This window comes from Bombus pascuorum, chromosome 12 (assembly GCF_905332965.1).
Source record: "Bombus pascuorum chromosome 12, iyBomPasc1.1, whole genome shotgun sequence".
Lineage (NCBI taxonomy): Eukaryota > Metazoa > Arthropoda > Insecta > Hymenoptera > Apidae > Bombus > Bombus pascuorum.
The window spans coordinates 8,154,808-8,180,220 of NC_083499.1; the positions used below are offsets into that span (position 1 = coordinate 8,154,808).

At 45.3% G+C, this 25,413-nt stretch overlaps 1 protein-coding gene across 3 annotated transcripts in view; it reads right to left on the reverse strand.

Moving 5' to 3' along the window:
- The window catches only part of LOC132913021 (nephrin-like), a 99,412-nt gene extending 74,273 nt beyond the window's left edge, over window positions 1-25,139 (reverse strand). Inside the window, exons 1-3 of one of the 3 annotated variants that reach the window (XR_009659317.1) lie at window positions 24,453-25,139; window positions 20,257-20,473; window positions 6,530-6,662 (exon numbers count right to left, since the gene is read on the reverse strand). Coding sequence is in view for 2 of the 3 variants with exons in the window: in XM_060970912.1 (XP_060826895.1) it covers window positions 6,530-6,662; window positions 20,257-20,374 (251 nt within the window). In the remaining variant the exon portion in view is untranslated. The remainder of the gene's footprint in view (window positions 1-6,529; window positions 6,663-20,256; window positions 20,474-24,452) is intronic. The other 2 variants (XM_060970912.1, XM_060970913.1) reach the window with 2 other exon arrangements.
- Between the last annotated feature and the right edge of the window lie 274 nt (window positions 25,140-25,413).

Consider the following 25,413-nt stretch of genomic DNA (forward strand, 5'->3'; position numbering starts at 1 on the left):
GAGGATATTGTACAGCATCATTTTAAGAGTGGATAAGCGTCCAGAGAATAGTCGATATTTCCAACGTATCGATTTGCTAATTTAGTAATTCTATTTAACGGATCCCGGAAACCGTATCACGTTTAGGTGGTAGACGGCAAAGACGTCCATCTCTTATATGTGCGGTGCATATAGATTTATTTATAGCGAAAGAACGGGGGAGTTGATTTTATCCTTAACAGTTTTAAATAAAAGAAGAAGGTCCGCTATAATTCTGCGGTTCTTGAAGGTAGATGGACGAGTGCTATTCGAAACTGGAAAATAGTGATTAGTTCTACGTAGATATGTATAAATATATGCGCGTATGTTAGGAGCGTTCCTGCGATACCGTTACGATCGATAATCGTCGAGAACATTTCAAGAAAGTAGCGGTAGCCGAAATAGTTGCGAGGTAGTCGTTGGGAAGCTCGACGACCGATTTTTGAGACGCAAGATATCGCGGTTCCGTTAAAATCTCGAAAAGGCGAGAAACCTCGAATGAATCTCTCGCTGCAAAGTAGCGTCAAATTAATGAGTTACCGAGAGACGAGTTTCTGCTCGGCGAAACATAAGGGGACAGAGCGTGAATGAGAGAGATAGAGGGGAAATGAAGAGGTTGGATCGCAGAGCGGAGGCTAGGCAAAAGATGGAAAGGAAGTTCCATCATACGCTAATTAATTAACTGGTAGAATGAAACGGGTCGTAGGGCAAAAATCCATTTTGCTGAACAAACTTTTTCCCTTTGCGATCAGTGGCAAACACGTAATCATCGCGTTGCTTATTCATAATTACCCGTAAAACCGAGTAATTAACTTCACACGAAAAGTATTTTTTACTTCTCGATTTTTCCTTCGATGGTCGTAATCGTAGAAAATCGATCGGCGCGTATAGCTAATTCCTGTCGAGGTCTTGCGCGGCGAATGGAAAGCAGCATCGTAGGAAGAACTAATTCGAATCTGATAAGACAGGCAAGGAGAGAGTGAAAGAGAGAGAGAGAGAGAGAGAGAGAGGAAAAAAGAAAAATCGCAAATGACCGGTCGCGGAGAAAAGTGGAGGAATAGCACGACGGCGCATCCTCGAAAGTCAGCCCTTCCGAGTCATCGTAGGAAATTGGATCGTTATCGGACGTACACGGCACAGCGATGACTCTAGGGAAATGAAATTAAAAGAAGGCGTTACGTTAATTACGGAATTTTTGCGAGTACACAACAATGCGCGAAAATATTCAGCAAGAGGAATGGTCATGTTTGAAGAGCACGTGATCATCCCGAGCTTAGCTCCGACGAAGTGCTGCGTATTGCAGGCGACTAGATGATAGGACGCGCACGGTTTTCTCGATATTCGCGATTTGCACCAGACTACCGTTTACTTTTTTCTCTTATTCTCGGCAATCGGCTCGTACGAGTTAAAGCGGTAGCGATGAAATTGTTGGATCGTGGAACAACGCGTTTGAAGCGGTGCCAGCTATTTATATCGCTCTCGTACGTATACATATACATGCAACATTACCGATAGTAAACCCGAGGTATGCACGCTTTGAATCGAGATGCGCATGGCCAGTCTGTGTGCGAGTTACAACCGCAAAAAGGAAATTTCAAAAAAGGCGATACTCTCGTACGCAAAACGAAGCCGCACTCACTCTTTTATCCGTTGATTCGTTGTAGAATTGGAACGATCGTTTTTCAAGAGGCTGACGAGGCGACCGATTCGTGACCGCGATATATTTATCGGGAAAAGTCGAATTCCCGTTTATTAGATCGTAGTGAATTAGCGATTGTCAATGACCGCAGCAAGAGACGAGCACCGATCGTTTATCGGTACCGACATCAAACGTAGTAGATATGTATGTACAACGATATCGTTTATCGAGGCCAGAAAATCTAGATGCGAACGCGTACGCAAGATAAAAGCGACACTGTGCGTGATATCGTGGATGCAAAATATAAACGAGGTCGTTGATCCGTGATCGGATCATTTCGCCATTTATGTATGAATAGCCACGGCGGTGGGTGATCATCAGCGGCAATTTCGGTGCAGCGGTGATATCCTTTCGAGTTATCATTAAATCTCCATCGTTTCGATCGCACTCGACGTTCGATTGTGGTTAGGTGGCGCGGATAACTCTGTAACTCGATCCTATCTGCTTCATACGCGGTTGCGTTCAGCCAAACGTCTTTGGTCGATCGCTCTGCGATCGATATCTTCGTCGACGCCCCTTCAAACAGATATTAATCCTATTATATTCGAAAATTATTCTTCGTATCGTGATCCGGGACGAGGATGGTTTCCCGATAGAAGGCAACGGATAATATCGCTACGTCGAATAGGCTACCACTGGTTTCGTCAGCCAAAGGCTAGACGCGGTAGTCGAGGAACGGTATGCGGTTAGGCCGCGGTGATTACTCGATCATTGTGCCCGACAGTGGTCATCGTACGGATATAGTCAGACGATCCGACGAAATGGGCAGCGATTTCACGAAACTCGAAATATTCTATCGACGAACCGATTACGATCGATATTCGATAGGCCGATGTAGCGTCTGATGTGCGGAGCATCGAAAAATCGGGGAACGATTTAAGGTATCGTTTGAATGGAGCTGTCTGTCCGCTAGTCGACGTTTCATAGACGAGAAACAGCTTCGTGAACTGTTTTTTCTTCGAAAGGGAAAAAGGGCGGCAGTGTTTGAGAGGAACAGGGAAAAAATAGGAAACATGGGACATTGGCGTTTTTAGTTAAACGCCAGTGAACGGCGTGATAAGTGTTAATCGCGAAGCGGACAGTCAGTAACAATAGGCCGTAATAACGGATGGTACGGTTTGCCGGCTCGTTCGTCGCATTCCACGTACGAGAAGTCCGCAGCAACGGTGTGTGTTGTGTAACACAGCATGGACAATGGTGCGATAATTCGAGCCGGTGAAACGTGCATCCGACCTGTCACGACACACGTAACGTCGTACACGTAAGTCGACCACAATGCCAGCACGAAAACAGGTCAATCGACTTCTCGATCGAGAACGTTTCAACGCGTTGCGTTGTGACATCTCGTCTGGCTAAACGTCATCTCGTGGTTACGCGTCTGCCGAGTTTTTCTATTTCCGACGCGTAATTCCTAGCGACGCGTTTATCCGGCCGTTTCGACATCACTGGTTCTGTATAAACGATCGTTTTTCTCCACTAATCTTAGGACGGTATAACGCAAAAGTATGACGACCAAGCCGAAAAGACGGATGGAAGAAGCGCGATACGTGACAGGGAGAGTGTTAGTTTGCTGGGAAATACGTAATCGGGCGGTCGAGGTTGGAAGGGCGAAGAGGTTGCGGTTGAACCAAGCGCGTAACGATACTCGACGGAGCAGCACCTGACGTCAGCACGATCGGTACTTCCGTCGGATGGGTAGAGGCCGAAAACCGTTCGCAGGTGTGCGTCTGTATTCGCAAAGTTTGCCGCACAATCCGGCAATTCATCGTGAGAAGTAATTAAAGTTTGTATGTGAGTTTGATGATCCTTGCTCCGTTTCGCGTTGTCTCGTGTTTGTGCATGTACGAATACGATCGATTAAGCGATCGCACCGATACAGACGGCGATATTCATCGATTGTTAAGTCGAAGACTGCTTTCGCGACATCGAACGAGGTCCATCGCTGAATCGTTACCTGTTTCTCGATCGAACGAGAATTCGCCCGGATTAGAATTAGAACGGTCAGGTTGCGATTACGGAAAACTGTTCAGGGACAACAGAAATGTCAGCGGAAAGTTTCGCATAGCTTAACGAACGAAGAAGGTTCACGCGACGGTGATTGGTAGAAAGGAACGGGGTCCGATCGGTGAGACGAAGGAGGTCGAACGAGCACGGTAAGGAAGACAAATGGAAAGGAAAACGGGTAAGCCGGTGGGTAAGCGAACGTTGAACGAGAAACGTGAACGAGGAGGAGAAGGTGAAGGATGGAAGGCAGTTTAATAGCGACGGCAGCGTAATATCACGTCGTGTGCGTTTAAGGGATCGCATCAGACCACGCGTTTGTGTCCGTGTCAACGATCCTACACGGTTAAACGGAAATGCCAAGTGGCGCACTCTCGTTAGTCGATGCGTCTGACGGCGAGTGTACGATTACACTGGTTATGACGTTTGATCTTCGGACGAGGGTTCCTCGAGTTTCTCGAGTTCCACTAGCGTTTCGTCGACGCGTCGCCGCGTCGTCGCGTCGCCGCTCGCAGCCCGCTCTTCTCGCACGCGCATCGCTCTACACTCGCGCTCGACGTGCACAAGTTCCGAGTTTGATGATTCGCGCGGCTCGCTCCGTGTTTCGAACAGTGCTCCGGCAATTAACTTTTCCTCTGGTTATACCGGTATATTTTTGCACCGTACAAGTCCACAGTTGGGAGAAAAGAATTACGTTTCTGAATGCGAAAGTAGCCTCTTTTTAATCCTGGCACGTGTTTAATAAGCGCGGTATTATCCGTTATCAGCTGGGCAGGAGGTTGACGTTGCTGCTCGGAATAACTCGTTTGCTGCTGGACGTAAAAATCTTAAAAAGTTGTTGCTGTAACGACCAAAGCTTCTCGCTTTATCGTTACTTCTGTCCAGCACGCAAAGACGCGCATCCGGCTAGAACGCGATATATCTCGTCACGAAAATTATGAAAACGCCGGAATGACTTAATCTCGCGCAATCTAACGACCGCGAAAGAGCAAGGACTAACGACTCGCAACGTTTCAATCTCCGCCCGCTTTCAAACGACGCCGAGGTTACCAGCTTGGAAATAATGCCGGAATAATTCGGATACTTTCTAATTAAGCTGTTCGTTTGAATTTGCATTTCATAAGCGACGTTCATTTACCTTACGAGGGTGGAACACATTAATTAGTGACAGGCCTTGATGCGAGTGTATATCGCGCAGACGGTGCTATTCGTAGCTCGGATGGTACTCGCGTATCCTGTATAACTCCATTTATGCATGTACACACAGCTGTACCAATGCATGGATAACAAGGAGATTGATCGACAGCCATCTTGAAACTCGTACTATCCGCTGGAGGAAGCAAGCCGTGCAACGTTATTGCCTCCTCGAGCCTCGGAAAGGAGCGTATATCATTGATCCTTCCTTTCTCGCGAAGTATCGCAAAGTCTGGGAACAAAACGATCGGAAATTCTATCTCTCTCAAACTAATTAGCGATGCTCTATCGGAATGGAGCATGCGTGTCTCGTAAATCGTCTCTATAGGAATTTCTTGCGACGTACTCATATCCTCGTAAACCGAATACGAATTCGTATGAATTTCATTTCGATCCCGTCTGTAGTGCATGGTATGGCATCCAAAACCGTGTCTCATCCTGCTCCAAATTTATTCCTCTCGTATTTCTTGAAATTTCCTGTTCATCGTTGCCACCCGCGACAGAAATTAAATATTAATATTGAATTTCGCTCTCTTGACTGTCGAATATCAGCGCCGGCTTCAGCTTCGGAGAAAGACATTTCGAAAGTTTTTATCACGCGTACGAGTAGCGGTACCAGTAGCAAGTATACGAACGGAGCGGTTGAACGGTTCGCAGGGAGAATAAAAAGCAGTTTCTGCCGGCTTTATGTATTCTTCTCGCTGTGAAATAAGACTTTTTATGAGACGCGATAATGCCAAGCCGGAAAGCTAGTACGTATTACGTTGCTGGTCGTTCCGAAGGAACGTCGTTCGCGCCTCTGCTCTGAGTCGTCAGGGATTGTTTAGTGCTCGATCGCGTTACGTTTCAGTTGGAAATTACCGTTTTGCCGGTCGCGCGACCGCAATTCCACCTAGAATTTCGTAATAGCTCTAAACAAACAAAGAAACCTTTTTTCTCCGTTTTTATCGGAACTCTGACTTCCGCACGCGGAATATCATCGAAACGGATTTCCACGAAAAAACCGTGTAGAAAAGAAAAGAATACGCATTAAATTACGTAGAGATGGAAGCGTGGAAAATGCTGGCTCGAACGTGTACGCGATCCTGGAAAGCGATGGCGCATCTTCCGGCACTCGTTACCAAAGAGGTATACCTGTTATCCTCGTTTTATGGGACTCTCCATAAAGACGATATTTACGAGGACGGGATCGGTGGCCGATGGAACTAGCATATAAAGAATGGAAGACAAAGGTGATTCGTGGCTTAACGAAATCCCAGTTTCGTTTTGGTCTTGCGCGTGCCGGATCGCTGGGAAATCCCCGGCTAGACGACTTCGCGATCATGGAAATTGCGGCGAATCCGCGTTGTTTCGCGTAATCGGCAAAAATCTATCTTTCTATCAAAGCTTAAACCACGTCGAGAGAAGAAAATTTTTCAACGATGCCCCGAGGAATCCGAGGAACACGTTGTCTACGATCGGAATATGTATCGGATCGCGATCCGAGCGAGAAACAATTTTCTACGGAGCATCGCGATCACGAAGTGGCATAGCAACGATAGTATTACTGAAAATATTGCAAACAGAGAGGCGCGGAGATTTGAACGATATCTCTCGTAAATAACAATGATGGCTTACCTGTAGAGAGGCTCGCCGCTGTCCTCTTTAAACCAGAGTACCATAGAGACGGCGTCGTTCGGCTCACGGGGTTGTATATTACAGGGCAAAGTTGCTTTCTGCCCTGCCACTCCCTGTATCGACTCCATGGGTACTGTAACACACAGTGACAACGCGTTGAAACCTTTTCGTCGCGCGTTCCAGTTTCGAACGACTTCAACGAACAATTATTAATTACGACGCGTCCTTTACAAAAAGGACGCGATTATATCAGAAAGAGATAGATGTGAATGCGGAAACACGAATGCGGTAGAGAACGTTAGCTGAGAGTGCATGGAGATGGCGAAAGGAGTAAGGGAAATGATTCGAAGTTGGGACCAGAACAGAAACGACTCGCGCGAACGAAAGTTTCTGTAATAATGCTTTTATGCGAGGAAACTTGTAATTAATTCTGGTTAGCTTTCTTTTTTTTTTACTTTTTGTTCGCGAAACGAAACGTATCGACGTTTCGTTTAAAAACCTTTTATCGAGACCGCCGGGAACGAGCCTCGAGCACCTTCGAAATTAAGAATTATGGCGTGCTTGGAGTTATGGATATTTTCCACGAAAAAGGAAAATTCTCCGTGATCCATTACTACGGAATGGAAAGTATCGACGGTTACGTTAATAGGGTGGAAATAATTTATCGGTTTCACGTATTCGGTCTTTACCATATTCGAGATGGCTAACGTTATGTTTCTCGCGACTCGTGAAATATACTTTAACACTCGGCTAGAAATTGCACGTGCACGTACGATTCATTAAATCTCTTTTGGCGTTAAACCGACGGCGAAAAATCGCGTGTGAAATAAATTATTTTTTAAATCGTGAAATATTTCGTACGCGAGCAGGCGAACGAGATCGCAACGTTTGCTTCGTAAGCAAACCAAATCCGATACCGAAATGCTCGTTTCTTTGCGAGCGAAAACATTTTCAGCCTGTGCAGATGTAAATAAGCCACCGAACTGACCCGAGAAAAAGAGATGAAACAAAAGGGGTATAAAAGTCGGACTAGTGCGTTAATATATAGCGATACGATGGACATACATGTAGGTACAGCGTACATAGATATACACAGGACACAGAACGTACAGGTATATACGTATTTCGATGAACGAAAAGTACGCGAGCAATAAATAAACGTTGGTCCCGGGTAAAGCAAATCGGTTGTCGGTGGATCGACGCAAAGTGGGTACTTAAGTACGGTTCACGACACTCACTGTTCCGTCCCTCGTTCGTACCGACGACGAGCACTTCCGGTAATAATGCAGATTTTTATCGAGCAACTTGGTCCCGGCGTCGTTGCCGTCAAGGTTCATGAATAATCCTTCCGTATTCGGTTTTTTGAACGGCTTTTCGAGCTTTTCGAGCTTTTAGAGCTTTCGAGCTTTTCAAGCATTTCGAGCTTTTCGTGCTTTTCGAGCTTTTCGTACTTTTCGTGCTTTTCGAGCTTTTCGAGCTTTTCGAGCTTTTCGAGCTTTTCGAGCTTTTCGAGCTACTCGAGAAGGTTTACTTCGACCGAAACGCGTCAGGTTTCCGTGCGTTCTTTCTCTCTAAGCTCGTAATTAATTAATCGCTCAAATGCGAATCGTAAGTTAACGTCGATGACTCGCCAATATCTGTTGGGTTAGCAACTAAGTGATTGTGGATTTTGTCATTAGATGGTAATGATCGGTCTCGTAAGTAAATCCTGCTTCGTAAGGAATTCTCGTTGCCGTGTTATTTATCGAAATGCATCATGCTGCTGCTATTCTTTCATCGGAATCACGTAACATTCGTGTATCTTCTTGATCGCATCGGAACGAACGCGATCATGGAACAAAAGATACGGACGAGATGGAGCCGAGTCGTTGAAATCTTCCGATGCGATACGAATTCCGCGGAAGTATTCTCTTGCGGTCGCGTAAAATGAGTTTCGCGAGAAAATGACGACATCACCGTGGAGTTTGTCGGTGAAATTCATTTAAGTCGATGTCGCCTTGGAACTCGTCGTCGTATCGCGCGACGGGAGGACGTTCCGACTCTCTATGCGTTTGGCGCGGAAACACGTATTGCATTTACGTCCGCATTACAACGACTTTCTGCTAGTAAGTACGTGCTTCCGCAAATCGTTACGCGGTAACGTCGAAATTCGTTTTACCCGCTGTAATCGGGAAAGAAGCACCACGGCATTAGCTCTTCGGTCAATCAACTACGTTGGAGAGATGTACGCTCTGAAAATTGGTAAATGTCGTCAAAATTGTTTCATCGGTATAGATTGTTAATCGTTTAAACGCGCGTACGATCGAGGATCGATCGTTTCCGAGTAACGTCGACTATATCGCGAATACCTTTATGTAGGACCTTCTAATCCTCGCTTATCGATGAAACTCCCGTCCATTGCGTGCATAGCGTACGTACATATGTATGTATTATATGTATATTTCGTTCGATTATATCTGTTAAACGGACTCATCAATTTAAAGTATGCAATAATGGAGAGGCTGATTAATTAGGAATTTCTGTCTGTTTGGTGTTCGTTGCTGGCCAGCATAACGAGAACTAATTAATGTAGATCGAAAACTATTAGGTAAAGCAATGTCGTATTGTGTACCGGGACTTTTGCCGACTCGGAATTTAATTTAAATTCTTTAGAAAACAATGATGTCGCGCGGCACTGTCAAGCGGTCATATAATAAAGCGAGTCTGCTTGTGACACTTCTGTTGATGAGTATAATTACTGCGACGCTAAACTCGGACCAGAATTTTGAGGCAACCTGCTCCCCTCTCCGTTCACTTCGTCCACCCCTTCCACCCCTCGGTACCCAATCTGTCCTGTATTCAGTAAATTTTTGCTACGCGATTTCCTTCCTTTCAGTTTCACGGCAATTTCGCGTAGCTAAAGCCGTGTTTTGGTCAATTTGCGTTAGTCGGATTAGAAACCGTTTTATTTTATATCCCATGAACGACCACGGAAAATATCGCTTCCACCGAACGCACGAGCCAGAAGTTACATAGGTGAGACGAAGCGATATCGCGCGAATTTTAGCTTTTTTTGTCGCTAGAAGAGTTTCGTCAAGATGCGAGCAGAAGAGGCGGCGTGCGGCTGCGCGGCAATGTAATGCTTTTTGCGCGGGAGAACGACGACAGTCGATCCTTTCGGCCGGAAGTAATTTGGATGGCAAAGGAAAAGAAGACTCAGATATAAACGAGAAATCGTTTCCAAGGCGAAATTCCGTATTTAGCAAATACCTTCTACTCGGCAGCGAGGTTGGCCAAAAAGAATAGGCCAAGCAGAATATCTTTCTGCTTCTTTATGTCCGGTCGCCGAGATGGAATACCCCGGGCCGGCGGAAAACGGGTCGTAAAGGTTTCGGTGCAGCTGGCTCGCCATACATTATGAGCCTTTATTCCGCAGGAAAGGAAAATGGAACGGCCGAGGGGAAGTGAAAGTTTTGAAAGATGGCTACAAGGAAAACCTAGCGCTCTAAACGATGAATCGGTTCAACAAACATTGGTATAAAGAGTATGTAGGACTATGGACGGCTAGCAGTGCCGAATACCGTTCGATAGTTCTAATGCACCGGGTCCTTCTTAATGAGGGATGCGGAACCTTTTCAAAGAAAAGTAGTAAAAGGTAATCGACCATGATTCGAATCGCGAAGAACGAAAGAACGAACCGAGTGGTACGAGTCAACGTTAGCGGAGAAGGAAATTAAAACATCGATACTCGACAAACACGGTGAACGCTCAAGAGTCGAAGATAAACTTTCCCTTTGAACAAACTCGGGTAAAAAAGAAAAATATTACTTTGCGAGCAAAATATCTTGTATTGTATCGTGGAATTTCGAACAACGTTAGCTCGGTTATATAATAATTACCGCGGAAAATGAGTATTTGTTTGGATTCCTTCCGGAAAATCGACCTGCTTTGCCAGCGAAAAAGCTTACGCAATTCTTTTGTACCATTTTAACCATGACTAGGTATTATGCGCGGCGAATCTTCGCTCGAGCGTTGAAACATTTCACCAGCTATAAAATGTACCAGAACGCACAGCATATTTTCATGCTCGGATGGTAAATGGGGCAGCCTGTTGCGATCCCGTTTAAACCAAATGTAAGTAGCGTTAAATAATAGTGAGAAACGTATCGCTGAAAATGATGAGATCTTCTTCTTTTCGTGCAGCATCTTCGGAAAAGGTAATCGAAAGTAACGGCGAAGCGGGTATGGGTATTTGATCGGTCGCAAAGTCAGGAGGTCCTTTGTCTTTTTTCTATCGCATCTGGTTCTAAGCGTAGGTGTACGCTATCGAGATAGCACCGACCTTTTACGCGACTCAATGGTTCGTTTAGCGAAAAATGCGGGTACGTGATTTACGTGGCGAGTTGGAGGAAACGGCAGCAGGTTGAAAATCCGAAATTTTCGTTTCAGGAAAGAGAATAGTCTTGATACTATCGCACTGATACTTTGGAAACGTGTCAAACAGCAGGAGAATTACGACGACAATGGCGGATGGTGATCATTGTGGATAGTGGCGTGTTCTCGTGGAACGGAGAACGAAGCTGACGGCCGAGTAATTCGCAAACAATCGTATGCGGCTAACGTTACCACGTGCTCACCTTTTAACCGCGTTACGCGACTTCAATTTGCTACATACGCTAGAGGGACGTTGATTTTACACGGATCGAAATCTGCACAAAGTGCACCCGTAAAGCGTTGCGTGTACACAAACTCGCTGTTTACATTCAAGTTTACGACATGGGCCTGTAAACGCTACATGCTTGGAGTATACGCGGCTTAATTTTATAACGTTGTTTATAGTGGGAAGTGGTCGTATTCTTTTTTCGGGCACGGATCAATTTCGCTTTCGTTTTAATCGCTCGTGATTTATGAACGTACGTACACGTTTGACAAAGAATCGAGTAATTGTGATCGGACCGCGTCGATAAATCTATCGCTTTCCTGCTTAATCTTGATTTGTCCGCGAATAAAAAAAGAAAAAACTATGCTTGTACGTTGGCGCGACGACAGCCTCGATGAGAAATGTCTCACGAGCGAACGTCAAATCCATCGACAAACGAGATGTTGGCCGTTCGCCAGAGCTGCTTGCCGTTCGAACGTTCCCGCCCAGTTCGCTGTTTACTAACTGGCTGGTTTACAGGATAAAGAATAACGAAAGCCACTTACGGTTTCGCGATTTCCTACGGTTCCAAACGCAACCCGCGATCTATGAAACTAAACGAGATATCCGGTCACGCGATTTCGCTCTTTGTCACCACCTTCTTCGAAATTTGCTGCGATCTCCACGGAAACTTAGGCGCTATTAAAATGGAAGTTCATCTTTGCTTTGTTATCGACTCGTCATCGTTTCTCTCCATTCCGTTTCATTTTTTCCCCAGCCGCCGCGTCGTCTCCCAGTCGACTCGTTCCACTTTTTTCTTTTAGTAACCGTGACTCGAGCAAAGAGAAAAAGGCGTGTACATTTCCGAGATTGGTTATAAAGAACAAACAGAAAGGAATCGATGTAATTGACGTAGGAACGAAGACTTTCCCAAGAAGCCCGCCGTCCCGTTTCCAACAGAGAAATTGTATTCGCGAAAATGGCAAAGATCACGGTACCGAGTGCATTATTCAGTTTGAAATCGAAAGCGCCCTATCTCTTCTTTCGTTCTTTCTTTCTTTCTTTCATCTTTCTTCCATTGACCTCCGCTCTTTTCTCTTTTCTCCGTTTCCGTATCCTCGGCTCCCTTTCTAGATATCCGAACTGCTTCGTTTTTGTTCTTCCTCGAGAGACGCGGTTCGTCTTAAAATCATATCGGAATGGAACTCTCGTGCCACGACTTTTTTCCCCTCCAGAAACCTCTTACCGCGATTTACGGTGTCTGGTCTGTCTCGGCCCGTTACTACTGCAACTCGACGACGATACTCCCTCGTCTTACCTTCAATTTATTCTTCTACGTTTCTAAGGCTACGAGATAACGTCCGTGGTTGCGATTTAACCTCTTTCCCGTCGGTGTTACGTTCTTGTTTATTACAGGATATAATAACGCATGGTATCGAACGATATCGGAATACCGTTAGAATAATTCATAGGGTTACGATAGCACAGATCGTTGGTAAGGGTTATTGTGTACGCACATTATCCATGCGCCAGAAACTCCGCTACGCCAATGAAAATTTGGCCAATAGCGAGACCGATGCTCGGTCTTCAAATATCTTCTTTTTTGCCCGATATATTCGGCCTGGATTCAGATTTCTGTCCTCGTTTCGCCCGAAACGAACGTAAATCATGGAACGGTGATTAAACACAACGCGATTGTAATTATTCATCCGTACAGTATGATTAGTTGGTTCGAAAATGTAATTGACCGAGCGTATTCATGGCGTTAACGAAAAAGTATCGATGTAATAAGCAGAATTTCATTAACGCTGATGCACATAACGCTACAAACGTAGTAGCCGACTGTCAATGCTTCTTTCTATCCGATCGTTTCGTGCTTGTTGTTTGTGCTGGACGTTTCTCTTCGAACGAAAAATACGCGACGTACGTATTCTTGGCAGGAGAAGAAAGCAGTCGAGACCGAGCTATTGAAAAAGCCACTAATTCGAAGGTTTCACGGGAATCGTGAAACGAAAGGATGCTGGTTCCGGTGGTAATCGAGGCGAGATATCCGTGGACGGTGGTAGACGTTGTCGTTAGAGCAAAGGTCGTAACCGTTGTAGGCAGGGTGCATCGAACCCTTATCGGAAGTGGCATGCATCCGATGCATTTGCCGTATATGCTAGTAGCTAGACGATTTAGCCGCCGGGGTAAACATCGATGCTGTATTCAGCAGGATTCGTGGATCGACGAAGAGGACGTCGTAGGGGATCCGGTGGTCGGTGTGTCCGGTCAGTGTACCTGCAGGAGCAGAGCAGAATGCGGATTTTGCGTTCAGAATGAGGATGGAAAACCGTGCGTCTCGATGCGTACAGAGGAGTGGCGCGGTGATCGTGGTTGGAAATCGGTTACCGTGCTAATTGACTGCGGATTATCGGACCCGACGTCGACATCCACGTCGTTAACCGGTATACCTTGGAGCGGACGACACTGCTCCACCGTTCTCGATGCCCGATTCGATTCTCCGAGCGTCAGACTCGTCGTAATTGAGATCGATTATCGATGGACGATGTCGTTTTTAAAGAACCGGAGCAGAAGGAACGATGCGAGATAAAAGAGGAGGAGGAGAAGAGAGAACGAGTGTTTTTACGAGTTTCCTAGAAATTCGCTAATACCAAAGATATTTATTTCTACGATCGCTTTCGATAATCGCTTTCCGTTAAGAAACGCAAGCGCAACGAATTTCGACAAAGACGTTGGATAACGTAATGAAAGCGTTGTGCGATCCTGTGGCGTTTTAAGATCGGCGCGACGATACGAGTATCGTGTTGATTCTGGAGAACCGCGAAGAAAGTGGCTGAATAAAAGAAGAAGCAAAGATAAATTTATAGAAATGTCTTGCACCTCGTACTCGCGATTAATTAAAATTTCAACCGCCTCGAGGGAATTCATCGGTCAACCTGCACCACTTTTCTCTTCCACCATTTTCAACTGGTCCACTTTGTAAGCGTCTTGTTTTATGGCTGATAAGCGCGCTTCTTTGCGAAAACGTTAACTACATGATATTATAACGCGGCTGCGAGCTCCTACGTCTCATCGAGCCTTCCTTCTCGAGGTTAAATTCCGCTTCCGATCGTTTTGCTTTAATTATTCTAAATTGGATAAACGCCCGCTTAAAATTCATTCGGCGACCCATGTTCCTCGGTACGAGGGTTGGCAAAGCGTAAGTACGTTGCCGTAAAGTACGTACTTTCAAACGTTATAGGAACAAACGGAAAACGCGAATGGATAGATTCGGTTGCGTGAACGAACGAACGGACGATACATAGAAAGAAAGGTAATTATCGTGAAACATAGGTTAATTGGAAATATTCGAAACGGACGTACGTTTGGATGAAAAGTTGCGTGGATATGGCAAAAATAGGACGCGTTAATCCGTTATGTATGTTTGGAATAGCAGCGTTTAAAACGAAATTAGCAATTAGAGCGTGACAGAACAAGAGTTCGAAAGGTGTTTGAATTTTGGACGATAACGCGAGCAAAACTGTCGGTATACGCGTTTCAACGAATTCGCAGTTGATGCAAATGACTGGTATTCGACGTAGAATATAGAAAGTGAGAAGCGTAAGGAAAACGAAGTTTTCAATAGCGTAACAAGTTTTACTTTAAGTCGGGTCTGTTTTGCCTTTCGGTAGAAATACGGGAGAGTTCTCGTTATCATGGCGCGTTTATGGAAATTTCGCGCAACGTCTATGCCAAGATAATCTACGTTAACGAAAGAAATTACGATACCTCGTTTCGCCAAAAATATCGAATAAAAGCTTCGAGTTTTATCAATACGCAAAGTCAGGAACGCTTTGACTGGACCGCGCTAACGAACACCATAATACGCACGGAGTATAAGAGACGTAAGGATAACACGATTTGGAAAATTCGAGATACGGGATACGAAAACTGACGGCAGAAAACCAATCTCCTGGAATATTTGGTTCGCTCACGAGTGCAACTTGATTAATTACTAACTAGTTTACTTCCTTTGATCAACTGCGTCGTCATTACTCTCGAATTCGCATTTTGGTTACGCGTAACTTGCGCGCCGTAACTTACAAACCACGTTTCGAGCTGGTTCTATGGTACAGTTGAACGACGTTACAAAGAAAATATAAAACGAAACGAAATGGAACGAAATGAAACGAAATTTCCTTCCCGATGAATTGACCAATTTTCGAAAGAAAAAGAACCACCACGTCTGTTGCGCTATGAATATTAGAATTATAATTTCGATAGCGCATCGAGCGACCTACAGCTATGCACATATTTACTCTACTTACGCATGTTCGCGTAATATTAGTGGCCGATGATTACAATCATTATTTAATAACGGCTTTTCATTGACCAAAGGATTTTGTGATATCAACCGCAGGTGTGCGGTTCCTGTACAAAACAAAACCATACAGCTGCGCGTAATTTCCTGTTTCAAATCGTAAAGATACGCCGCGTGATTATCGTTCTTCGAAGGGAGTACGTACAATGGAAATTAAAGTTCAAATTTTTCCTCCAAATGGTAAAAACAATTACTTTTTAAAACACGCGCGCAATATATAAAACCGAAATTTCGCTCGTGGGTTTTTGATTATAGTTAGATTTCCGTTGCAGTTTTAAAAATTGGTCGTTACGTTTAAACGCAATTGTTCTGAAAATAAGGGAAAAATATTAGCCAGAGAAAGAACGCGGCTGCAGCGTCGAGGTTAAATCCGAAATTCTAATAGCGTACAAGTTTTAATATCATCCTTCCTTTGGAACCTTTAATGAAACATTATTAAACTCAGCAATGTATGTCCCTTAGAGGTAACAATACAAGGAAAATCGATACAGCGAAATGTGTGGCGCATACATGTTTTCGTTTGATTACGATCGAAAGATCTTGCATCGCCGGCATTGCTCCAACATTCAATCGCACACGTGTTACGCTTGCATTAATACAAGAAGAAAGAAAAAGAAAGAGGAAAAGAATAAGAGAAACGAACTTTTGAACGTCTTTCATCGAGGCTGTCGTAGAAACGAAAGGCACGCGAACGATTTGCAGAAACGGAAATTGATCTCTTTCATACGAAACGATCTTGCTGAATTCATCTAGCTACGGTGCAACACATTTTCTGGGAAACCGGGTCAGTGGTGTTCATCGATTCTGGCTTAAGTGCTTGATTTTAGTTATAAGAGGATACGACCATATCGTTCGACATACGAATAGGTTGTGATGCAACGTTCGTACGCGTAAAAAATTCAGTATAATTTTTGTACAAATCTTTTCTCGGTTCGGTAAGAAAGAATGAAGGAAAGAGAGAGAGAGAGAGAGGGGGGGTGGGAAGAAGAGGAAGAGTGAATTGTTCGAGCGAAGCAGGATCGGAAAGTCGTTCTCATCGGTCCGATACTCTGGATAGGGCGCGTGTAAATTTCATCGGGGATTACATGTACCGTGAGAATGCGGAATCCTCTTAATACACCCCTGTGAGTAGTACGTAATTAGGTAATTATTATTTCACGTTCATTTCGAGGTTCGTGTCGCAGAGAAGCTTAGCATGCTGTAGCGAAATATCGGCTCTTGGGACAATTCTCCCTTATCGACTTGCTGCCTTTAACGCGGCCAACAGGATAATTAACGAGGATAAATTAAAATTTAGCGAGTAACAAATTTCGTTCGATCATGTGGGTTACGAGCGGCTGTTTCGAATATGATGTTAATATCCGGTTCGCGAACGAAAGTAATACCTCCCGTTCAATTTAGGTTTTCCTCCGGCGTCAGCGTGTTAAGTACGAAGAACTTGCACCGAACGCGGATGTAAAAGAAACTCGAAGGGATGACAGCTGGTTCTGGAGGGGGTAAAGCTTCGACGGCTGTAGTACGCGCGTTCGTTTCACTTGGACGCTTCTTGTTCGTTCGCGATGGTTAACAAGCTTAGTTTAAACACTCGTTAGAGCGGCTTGATCGTTGTTTCGTGTAACCAGCTGAGTCTCGCGATACGCTGCCGCCGCGCTAGCAAGAAGAGGCGCTCGCGGCTGAAAGCAGCTTATATCCGAAATGAGTACGTAGTTCACCGAACGCACTCCATAATGGTTTAAAATCTCGCCAACTGATATATCGCTCGTTTCTTCTAAAAACCTAGACCCGCAAATTCGAATCTGTAACCTCTCCTGCCGCGACGTCAAAATTTGCTAAATTATCGCACATCTTTGCAAAGATACTTGAGAGACGCGTCCGAACATATGCGTAAAGATATGCGTTCCATGCGCGATCAATTTCTATTAGTTGGAAAATGGGCATTAGAAAATCGGACGGAGATTCGTTGCTGAACGTCCTAGCGAGAAGGTATCGATTGCCCGGGGCGGTGGAAAATTACCGGCATTAATCTCGGAACCTTTAATTAGGAAGGACCGTGACAAACGTAGGAAATTTTTATCTAAACTCTCTCTATTTGGGCGTCCCTTTGGGAAGGTAATTTTTCCGCGATATTTCGCTTCTTTTCCCCCCCCCCCCCCCTCGCACCGAACCCTTCTCGGCGAACGAGCACCCTCCACCCTTTGAAAGGATACTTAAAGGTATATTTACCGTAGATTTTTCTACCATCTCCCGTCTAAGCGTTCCAGGGACAAAGTGTAAGACCTTTAAATGCGTCGGTCCGCGTTACTTTCCCCGTTGCTCTTTTTATCTGTTTAAAAAGGTTAAGAGAAACAATGTTTTACGCGAGGAAACGAGCTTTTATCCTCTGCTGGTAGATTACATGGAAAATTTCGATCGCTGCTTCGATATATTTATCCAGGAATCGATTTTTAACCGCGCACTCATGCCTCGAATTTACGCGTTACTCTCGTTTGTTTGCGAAGACTGAAATCCAATAACCATGGAAGCAGATTGCGTTCCAATATACCCGAGTCTACTAAAAAGTCTCTCAGATCCTAGAATTCTTTGTTGAGTCCACTAAAGAAAATACTTTAGTAAACTCGTAAACTCGTTAGCGTAGCCGATACCGATGCGGAAATTTTAGAAATCAAAGGACGCTGTTGAGGAACCCACACGCTCGACACGGTGCCTCGCTCGCACTCCTTCCCAAAGGATAGCCGACAAGCTACAACGTTTCGAATCGTTCGTTGTACACGTTGCACCGATACTTGCCACTAAACAAAATTCAAGCCTTGGCGAAACCGAGCCTCTCTTGCGAATTATTGTTTGAAAAGTAAGATGTCCGAACGGAAAAGGGGAGAAACATGGGGAAATTTAATGGGTTCTTCGATGAAGCGATAAAATTTCCCGACGGTCGGACCGACGAGAAAACGTTCTTTCCAATTCGTTAATATCCGGAGTGCTTCGTTTAATTGGCTCAAAGTTCGTTTTATAAAATCTACCAACACACTCTGGATCTTTGTTAATCAAGGAGGTTACGGATAACCGAGAACTTCATCTCGACCTTTCAGAATATTCTAATTATCGGAGGCATCTTCCTATCTATGTAGATTCCTCGGCAACAGGGGCATTGTTTAAATAGCGTGCGCTAATGTATCGAATCGATGCTCGCTGTTTTCCGAGGTAGGAGTTAGACAGGCAAAGCCATTGTCCAACCAACGGAAATCCAAATTTCGGAAACTAATCCCGGACAGACGCGAATGTCCGTGGGTTTCGGTTTTCAACGAGATTAACAGGGAGCAAGTTCATGGAAACCGGCTCGTAGATCGTGTAGGGTGTAGAGCAAACTGTGTAGTTTCGTTGGCCTCGGTTCAACGACAGAGTTAACTCGATCCTTAACTCTTAACCCTAATATTTAACCATCTAGGGAAACGCGTTTTGGTCGAAACCTCTTTTCGAGACGCGGTTACTATCGAGCATCACGGAGCAACTAGCGGCTAGAGGGGACGGGCGAGCAGTCGAGTATCTCGTCGACTGGAGAAAGCAGTACGCCCACGCTCGTGTCGGAGGTAAAGGGTGATCGTGTTTGGGAGGTGGCACGAAAGCGAGTCGAAGTCGTCCCGACGCGACGTGACGGTAGATTCCGCGATCGACGAACTGTATCCTCTCAACGAGAAGAGTGGAATCACAGTTCTACCTGGCACATGTGCATCGTCCTGTTCTGGTAACACGTGCCTCGTTGCAACTCACGTTCCGCACGTGCGTCCGGGTCAAAGAAACGTAGATCCGTCGGGACTCTAGTCCCCAGGTAACGATGGTAAACCAGGCCGTGGGATCCTTCTGATTTCCATATCGTAATTAATTTCTCATTTAGCCGGTGCACCGCATTAATTATATGTCCCACAGCGACGCTCCGACCATACATATCTAATTAGTTTGGTTTCATCCAGGACTTATAAAGTGCACGCTCTATAGACCCCGACTAATCTGTTAAATCCCCGTTGCAAACTCTCACAATTCAGCGGCCCTCTTACCACGTGCTTTCTCCTCGCTCCTCTCACGATCGCGGAACCTTAACGTTTGCCTTACAAGGATCGACGACAGTCTCTGCGAATCTAAACCTAATCCTTCTAATTTTCGTCGCCTACGATCAACTCGATCGTTTTCGAGAGAAGACATTTTGCTGGCCGAGCGATGCCAACGATTTCACACGCGTATCGGAAAAAGTTGCGGATATGACGAGTTCCGGTGGATCCAGTCTCGAGATACGTATCCATTACACATTAATTTTGATACCTTGCCGGCTGTACGGAAATACGCAAATAAATTAGAGAAAAAGTTTTACGCTGTAATTTGCGCGAGTAGTTTCTCTATTTCCCGGTAACGTACCCTCTGTTCGTTTGCCACGATGCAGTGGCGCGATGAGTAGAAGAGAACATCGTCCAGCCGAAGCACGTTCATGCAACCATTTTAACAAATTGTTTTTCTTGTTGCACGAGAGTGGTACGTACGTATACATGTTGGTACACGTATAAGAGAGACATTGTAAGCATTATTTCGGAGTTTCGTTTGGCAAATCGAAAATACTGGTACACATTTACGAATCAAGTACCGTGGTTTTCTTTAAAGTGGCAACGATACGTTTACTTGACAGCCGACGTTCCCGTTTTATGTGTTCCGGACGCAAAACAACTCGAAATAAAACTAAAAAAGAGTAAGAAAAGTACTTACTCGGATGATCTGGTTCGGTGTTGTTCGCATCTTCTTGCATAGACGTAGTTTTTTTCGACTGTGCGTTGGCAAAGGTCGATAGCTCGATGCACGTCACTGCGATCAATATCCACAGCATACTGATGAGCGTCTCTTGACAATTTCACCCTCGAACCATCCTAACGACGTTTACGTCTTGTACTTCGAGCGAGGCTCGCGGGATCTCAGACGCTCTTGTCTATCAACAAAATACCATAAAGTTATTTAGACGTTGCCCGTCGACGGAGATTGGTCTTTACGACGATCTCGACTAACGCCAGGGAATAGATACTTTTTACAGAAAGATAATCGTTTTCTTTCCAGGTTACAGATAGGAATCGGGTCAGTGACGCGTCGTCGCTTTTTTACAGCGCGACTTTCATCGAGAAGTAGATCGGCTGGAGCAATCGGCACGGTTGAATTTCGATAAACATTCTCACGAGTAACAAGCTAGGATTGGTACATAGCGCAACGACACCGGTATGGCGTGGCATCCATCGGCACGACAGGACATTGAAACGTGCGTTTTAAGGCCAGATGCAGACGAACGACCTTTTATCGCTGCGTTCTCGCTGCGTCATATGTCTGTCTTCGTTGTTTTTGGCTGAAACTGTCTCTTTTAATGGGAAAACAAAGAAAGACGTATGATCGCAGCGGGATCGCGCCGTAAAACGTCGTTTGCGTTCATTCAGCCTAAACGGGACCGTGCGCGCTATTCGTCAGCGATTAATACGCGACGTTAACGTCGCGTGACGACCCGTGCCGTGTAGTATAAATTATACATCGACCTTAAAGCCAGAGATCTAAAACGCTACTGAAATTAATAACGACGCGGTTACCGACGCGATTTCGATGGGAATCGGAACGTGGCAACGAAGAAAATAACCGAATTGAATTTCTTCCGGCTGGTTAGCCATCGACTGCTGCTCATCATCGACGTTGGAAGATTTGATCAAAGATTCGTTTTTACTCGTCGACTTCTTCCAGATCGTTATCTGACTCAACGTTGACCGTTTTCGTGTTTGCTCGGTAAATGCGAATGGAATATCCCATCGGACTATTTTTGACGATCTGAAATCGTAGCTAGAAATTCTGTCGGTAACGATGCTCGTGCTCCGTTTGATTCTGAGAAAGTTGCTAGTAAACGAAACTCCTTTTCCTCCGACGTTTATCATTTTCCGCGATCGAATAACACAGTTCGTTCGAATAACTTCGTTCTGCCTTCGAAGTGATATCGCAACTAACGTACATCGTACGTGCATATAACATCGTCACTTCGCGCCGCTGGCACTATTCGTTGAAATCACATTCGAAGATGATAGCAAATAATAAGCGATTTCTATTTTCTTTCTTTTTTTTTATTTTTCAAGCGTTTTTCCTGGCTGAATCAATTTTTTCCCCTTTAGTCGGTTGCTTGGAAGAGCAAAAATTGCGTTCACCGCGATTCTTTCTGGCGAAAAGGAGATCTAGATCGATACCGATACTAGTTTATAAAGATTGGTTTTATCGCCGATATGTTGCCACGCGAACGATCGTATAAAGAGAGCCACCACGCAGAAGGCAATATCGAGCTATGAGCTGCGGACGCTTTGAACGACGCTCACCCACGCGATCGAGATTTAAAGCTACGTAAACATATTCGCGAGCAAATAGATCGTAAACGGTTGGAGGATTTCTGGAACACTTGAGTTTATGATTTACGAAGCGATAGTTTAAATCGTGGCACGCGTTCACCAACGAAACGGCAAGGACGGCGAACAACCGGTGTGTCGGCTCGAATTCGATTTCCGTGATCGGCATTATCGGTGTACTGCTGCCGTCGCTGCCGTTGCTGCCGTTGCTACTGCCACCGTTTGGCCGACATTACGGAACACGTTCACTGTCTACGACACTTTGTAAGTACTTTTTACTCGTCCACCCTTTCTCCCGGGATGCTTCGGGGAAACGCAAGAGGAGAGAAACGTGGCTGTGTTGGTATCACCAACGGAAAGAGGAGTTGTCTTTCTGATGTGTTCCACATCGGACGCACGAAGTTACTTCTCTCTACTTCCGAGCTGAACTATCGTACACCAAATACGTGACTCGGGATCTGTCCACTGGAAATGCATGTTCGACAAAATAGGGAGACTTTATTGTCCACTTGATTCGTGTTACGATTCTAGCTCGAACTTTCTCGAGAAACACGCTACCTCTTCTTTTCGTAAACTTCTTTCCCAGATATCGTTTCGCGTTCGATCGTGACAACGATATGTCGCCTCGTTCAATCGCCTGAATAATAATTTACTTCTCTTCGCAAAGCTGTTAAGTGACCACTGTCGAGCTCGAATACGAAAAAGAAGTCGTAGAATAGATGCTCTGGGATTTCTGAAGGTTCGTCGACGCGGCGTCAAAGAGGCGACGATTATCCGAATTAACGCTTTTAAGGCGGGGCTAATTTTCTCGAGATCGATCCAAAAGAAACGTTTCGATTTAGGAGCGCGAACGTAACGAATTTCTCTTTAATCTCGTTTAGAAAATCTCAAGAAAAACCGACAGCGCCGGACTTTGCCCTCCTAACGATCGGTTCTCGTTTCCTAACGAAGCGTCCGACGCGACGTAACGGGAGAGTTTTGCGAAAGATGAGAAATTAACGTTCGAAAGAGTCGTCGAAGCTGAAGAGTCGCGTCGCCAGTGTTTTCGACGTCAAAGGAATTCTATAGAAATTATTCGTAAACAACTCGGTCAGTTGTTTATGACGATCCAGCGAGGATGAGGGCTATGCAAACTATTGTAAATTATAATGGAGAGCTTAATTCGCTCAAGTACATATAGACTACATACTGCGTTTTTCCTTGGGTGAACCTTGGTTGCACGACGAGAACCGTGCAACGCAGCATATTTCGGAAGTTTGAAATAGGCAGTTACTTGTACTTTCGTTCATCAAGCGCACTCCATTCTCCAAGTTTGCCACCATAAAGCCATTCCCGAAGAGACCCCGTTTTAAGAGTCAAACTTCTTTCCCGTGCAATTTTGTGCTCCGCTCTACCATGCTGATACTTACGTCGTGCAAAACGCGTATTCGACAAACTTGCTTTATTAATACTTTTACATAGACGCAAAGTTTGCGAAACCTCAACCTCGACTCGTGACAAGCAAAAGAGAAATTAGTTGCAATTTTGTACCGACAACGTAACGAGTAACGTTGTTGGGAGAAAACAGGAACGAGGAAAGATGTAGACGAGAAGCGAAGCGCGTATTACGTAACGATATCGTTAAAGGATCGTCTTGTATTTTTCGCGAAACCTGTGCCCGAGCAAGACCATTCCGATAGATAGCGGACAAAGAGAAAGTCGAGGGAAACGTAGGTATCCGAGCGATTCAACGAACGACGAACAAGTGGTACGATGATTGTCGCTTCGCGCATCGTCGACCGAAACGTATTATTTTTTATCGACCAGCGACCGACGAATCTCTCGCTGCGTTCATTGGCAACACCCACGCTGCGCAATCGACGCAAACAAAAATAGAAATAAAATCGAGCAAGCGTAATTCGCGATATCGTTTCTGTCCTGCTCGTTGACAAGGATCCAGCGCAGTACTGATAAATGGTCGACATTCGTCAACGTTTAAAAAAAAAAAAAAAAAAAAAAAAAAAAAAAAAAGACCAACTGCCTCCGGCGACGAGAAATCGAAGGGATTCAAAAATTATCAGAAATACGGAGTTCGATTTTAACGAACTGTACGTATAGCCTCTGGAAGGATGTGGTGTCGCACGCATCGTACTACAACGAGTACATAGTTGGTTTCGTTTGGTTCACGATCGAAGGGAAAGGTTGCGCGCAATCCGACGTAGATATCTATCTTTGATCTTTTTATTGTGTCGCTTTGATCGGAATAAATAACAGGTTCGCCTCTGATTCGACGCTCGTATCGTATCCAGCGGCAGCTACCCGGTGGGATAATATGAAATACAGGTCAGCCGGCGCGTTATCGTGAATCTTCCTCGTTTACCTTGTCGATTTTACTAAACATTTCTGCAGTCAAATCGATGCGTTATCGGGAATGGAATTTGTAATATAAGCTACGGAGCCGCGGGCAAATTTATCGTTCGATAAACCGTCGCTCGACGTTCCACGAGGAAATTATAGCGGGAACAACGGCCTCGCAGAATGTTTCGGAGAAACTAAACGTCGGCTTACCCGGGTCACGGTGGTAATCCTTCGACTTTCTTTCCCAACGGAGCCACGTTATTTATATTCCGAGCGTTGCACGGCTGTTTGCACACTTTTCACAACATCGTCTTGAAGAAATTCTCTCAGGGTGAATTCAAGTCCTGGCCAAAGTACGCCGCGAACACGTGCTACTATCTGCTGTCATCGGTTGTCCGAAGGCCACTTGCTCGCGTTACTCAGTCACTCGAAACTCCGATCGACATCTCTATTCCCTGCCGTTTTCGAGTTCCTGTCGTACTCTCGCGCACTACTTCCATCGATCCTCGCGATGATTTCGTCCACAACTTTGTTCCGTCCTCTTCCCGATAACGCGAAAAACTTCACCAAGGACCAACAAACTCGGACATCGCGCGTTCACTCGCAACGATCGGCATCCACGTAAACAAAAAAACTAACGATCACCGAATTTCCGTTGTTACCTTTAAGCGAAAATAATGTATCGTCTCGCGGCAGGTATTCGAAAAGAAAAGGACCGAGGGCCCGATAGTCGATGACTTTGTACCCAAACGATGGGACGCGGACCGAGTTCGTAATCGCGATACGTCGAATAGACCGATCGAAGGAAACGTTGAAACCTCCCTCGCGAAAAACGAAGCGCGCGTCTCGAGCTCCGCGATGACACTGGATGCTGCCAATGAGCTTTCGCGCACGGATACCATTCTCGTTCCAACCTGCGCCCCAAACTCACCCTACCGCCGCTCTCCCCGTTCTTCACCCCCTTCCCACTCCGTCTCTCCACCCCATCTCTCCAACCACCACCCCCTTCGCCCGGCAAGTCTCTAGCGTACGTCCAGACCTGTACCCACACAACCCACTTTTCCAACACCCCCGCTTCGTGCAAGCTCGATAATCTTCGTGCGAGCTCGCAACCTCCGTTCCAGAGATAAAGAGAAGATCGTGAGCGAGAGTCAGACGAGAGGACTGGACA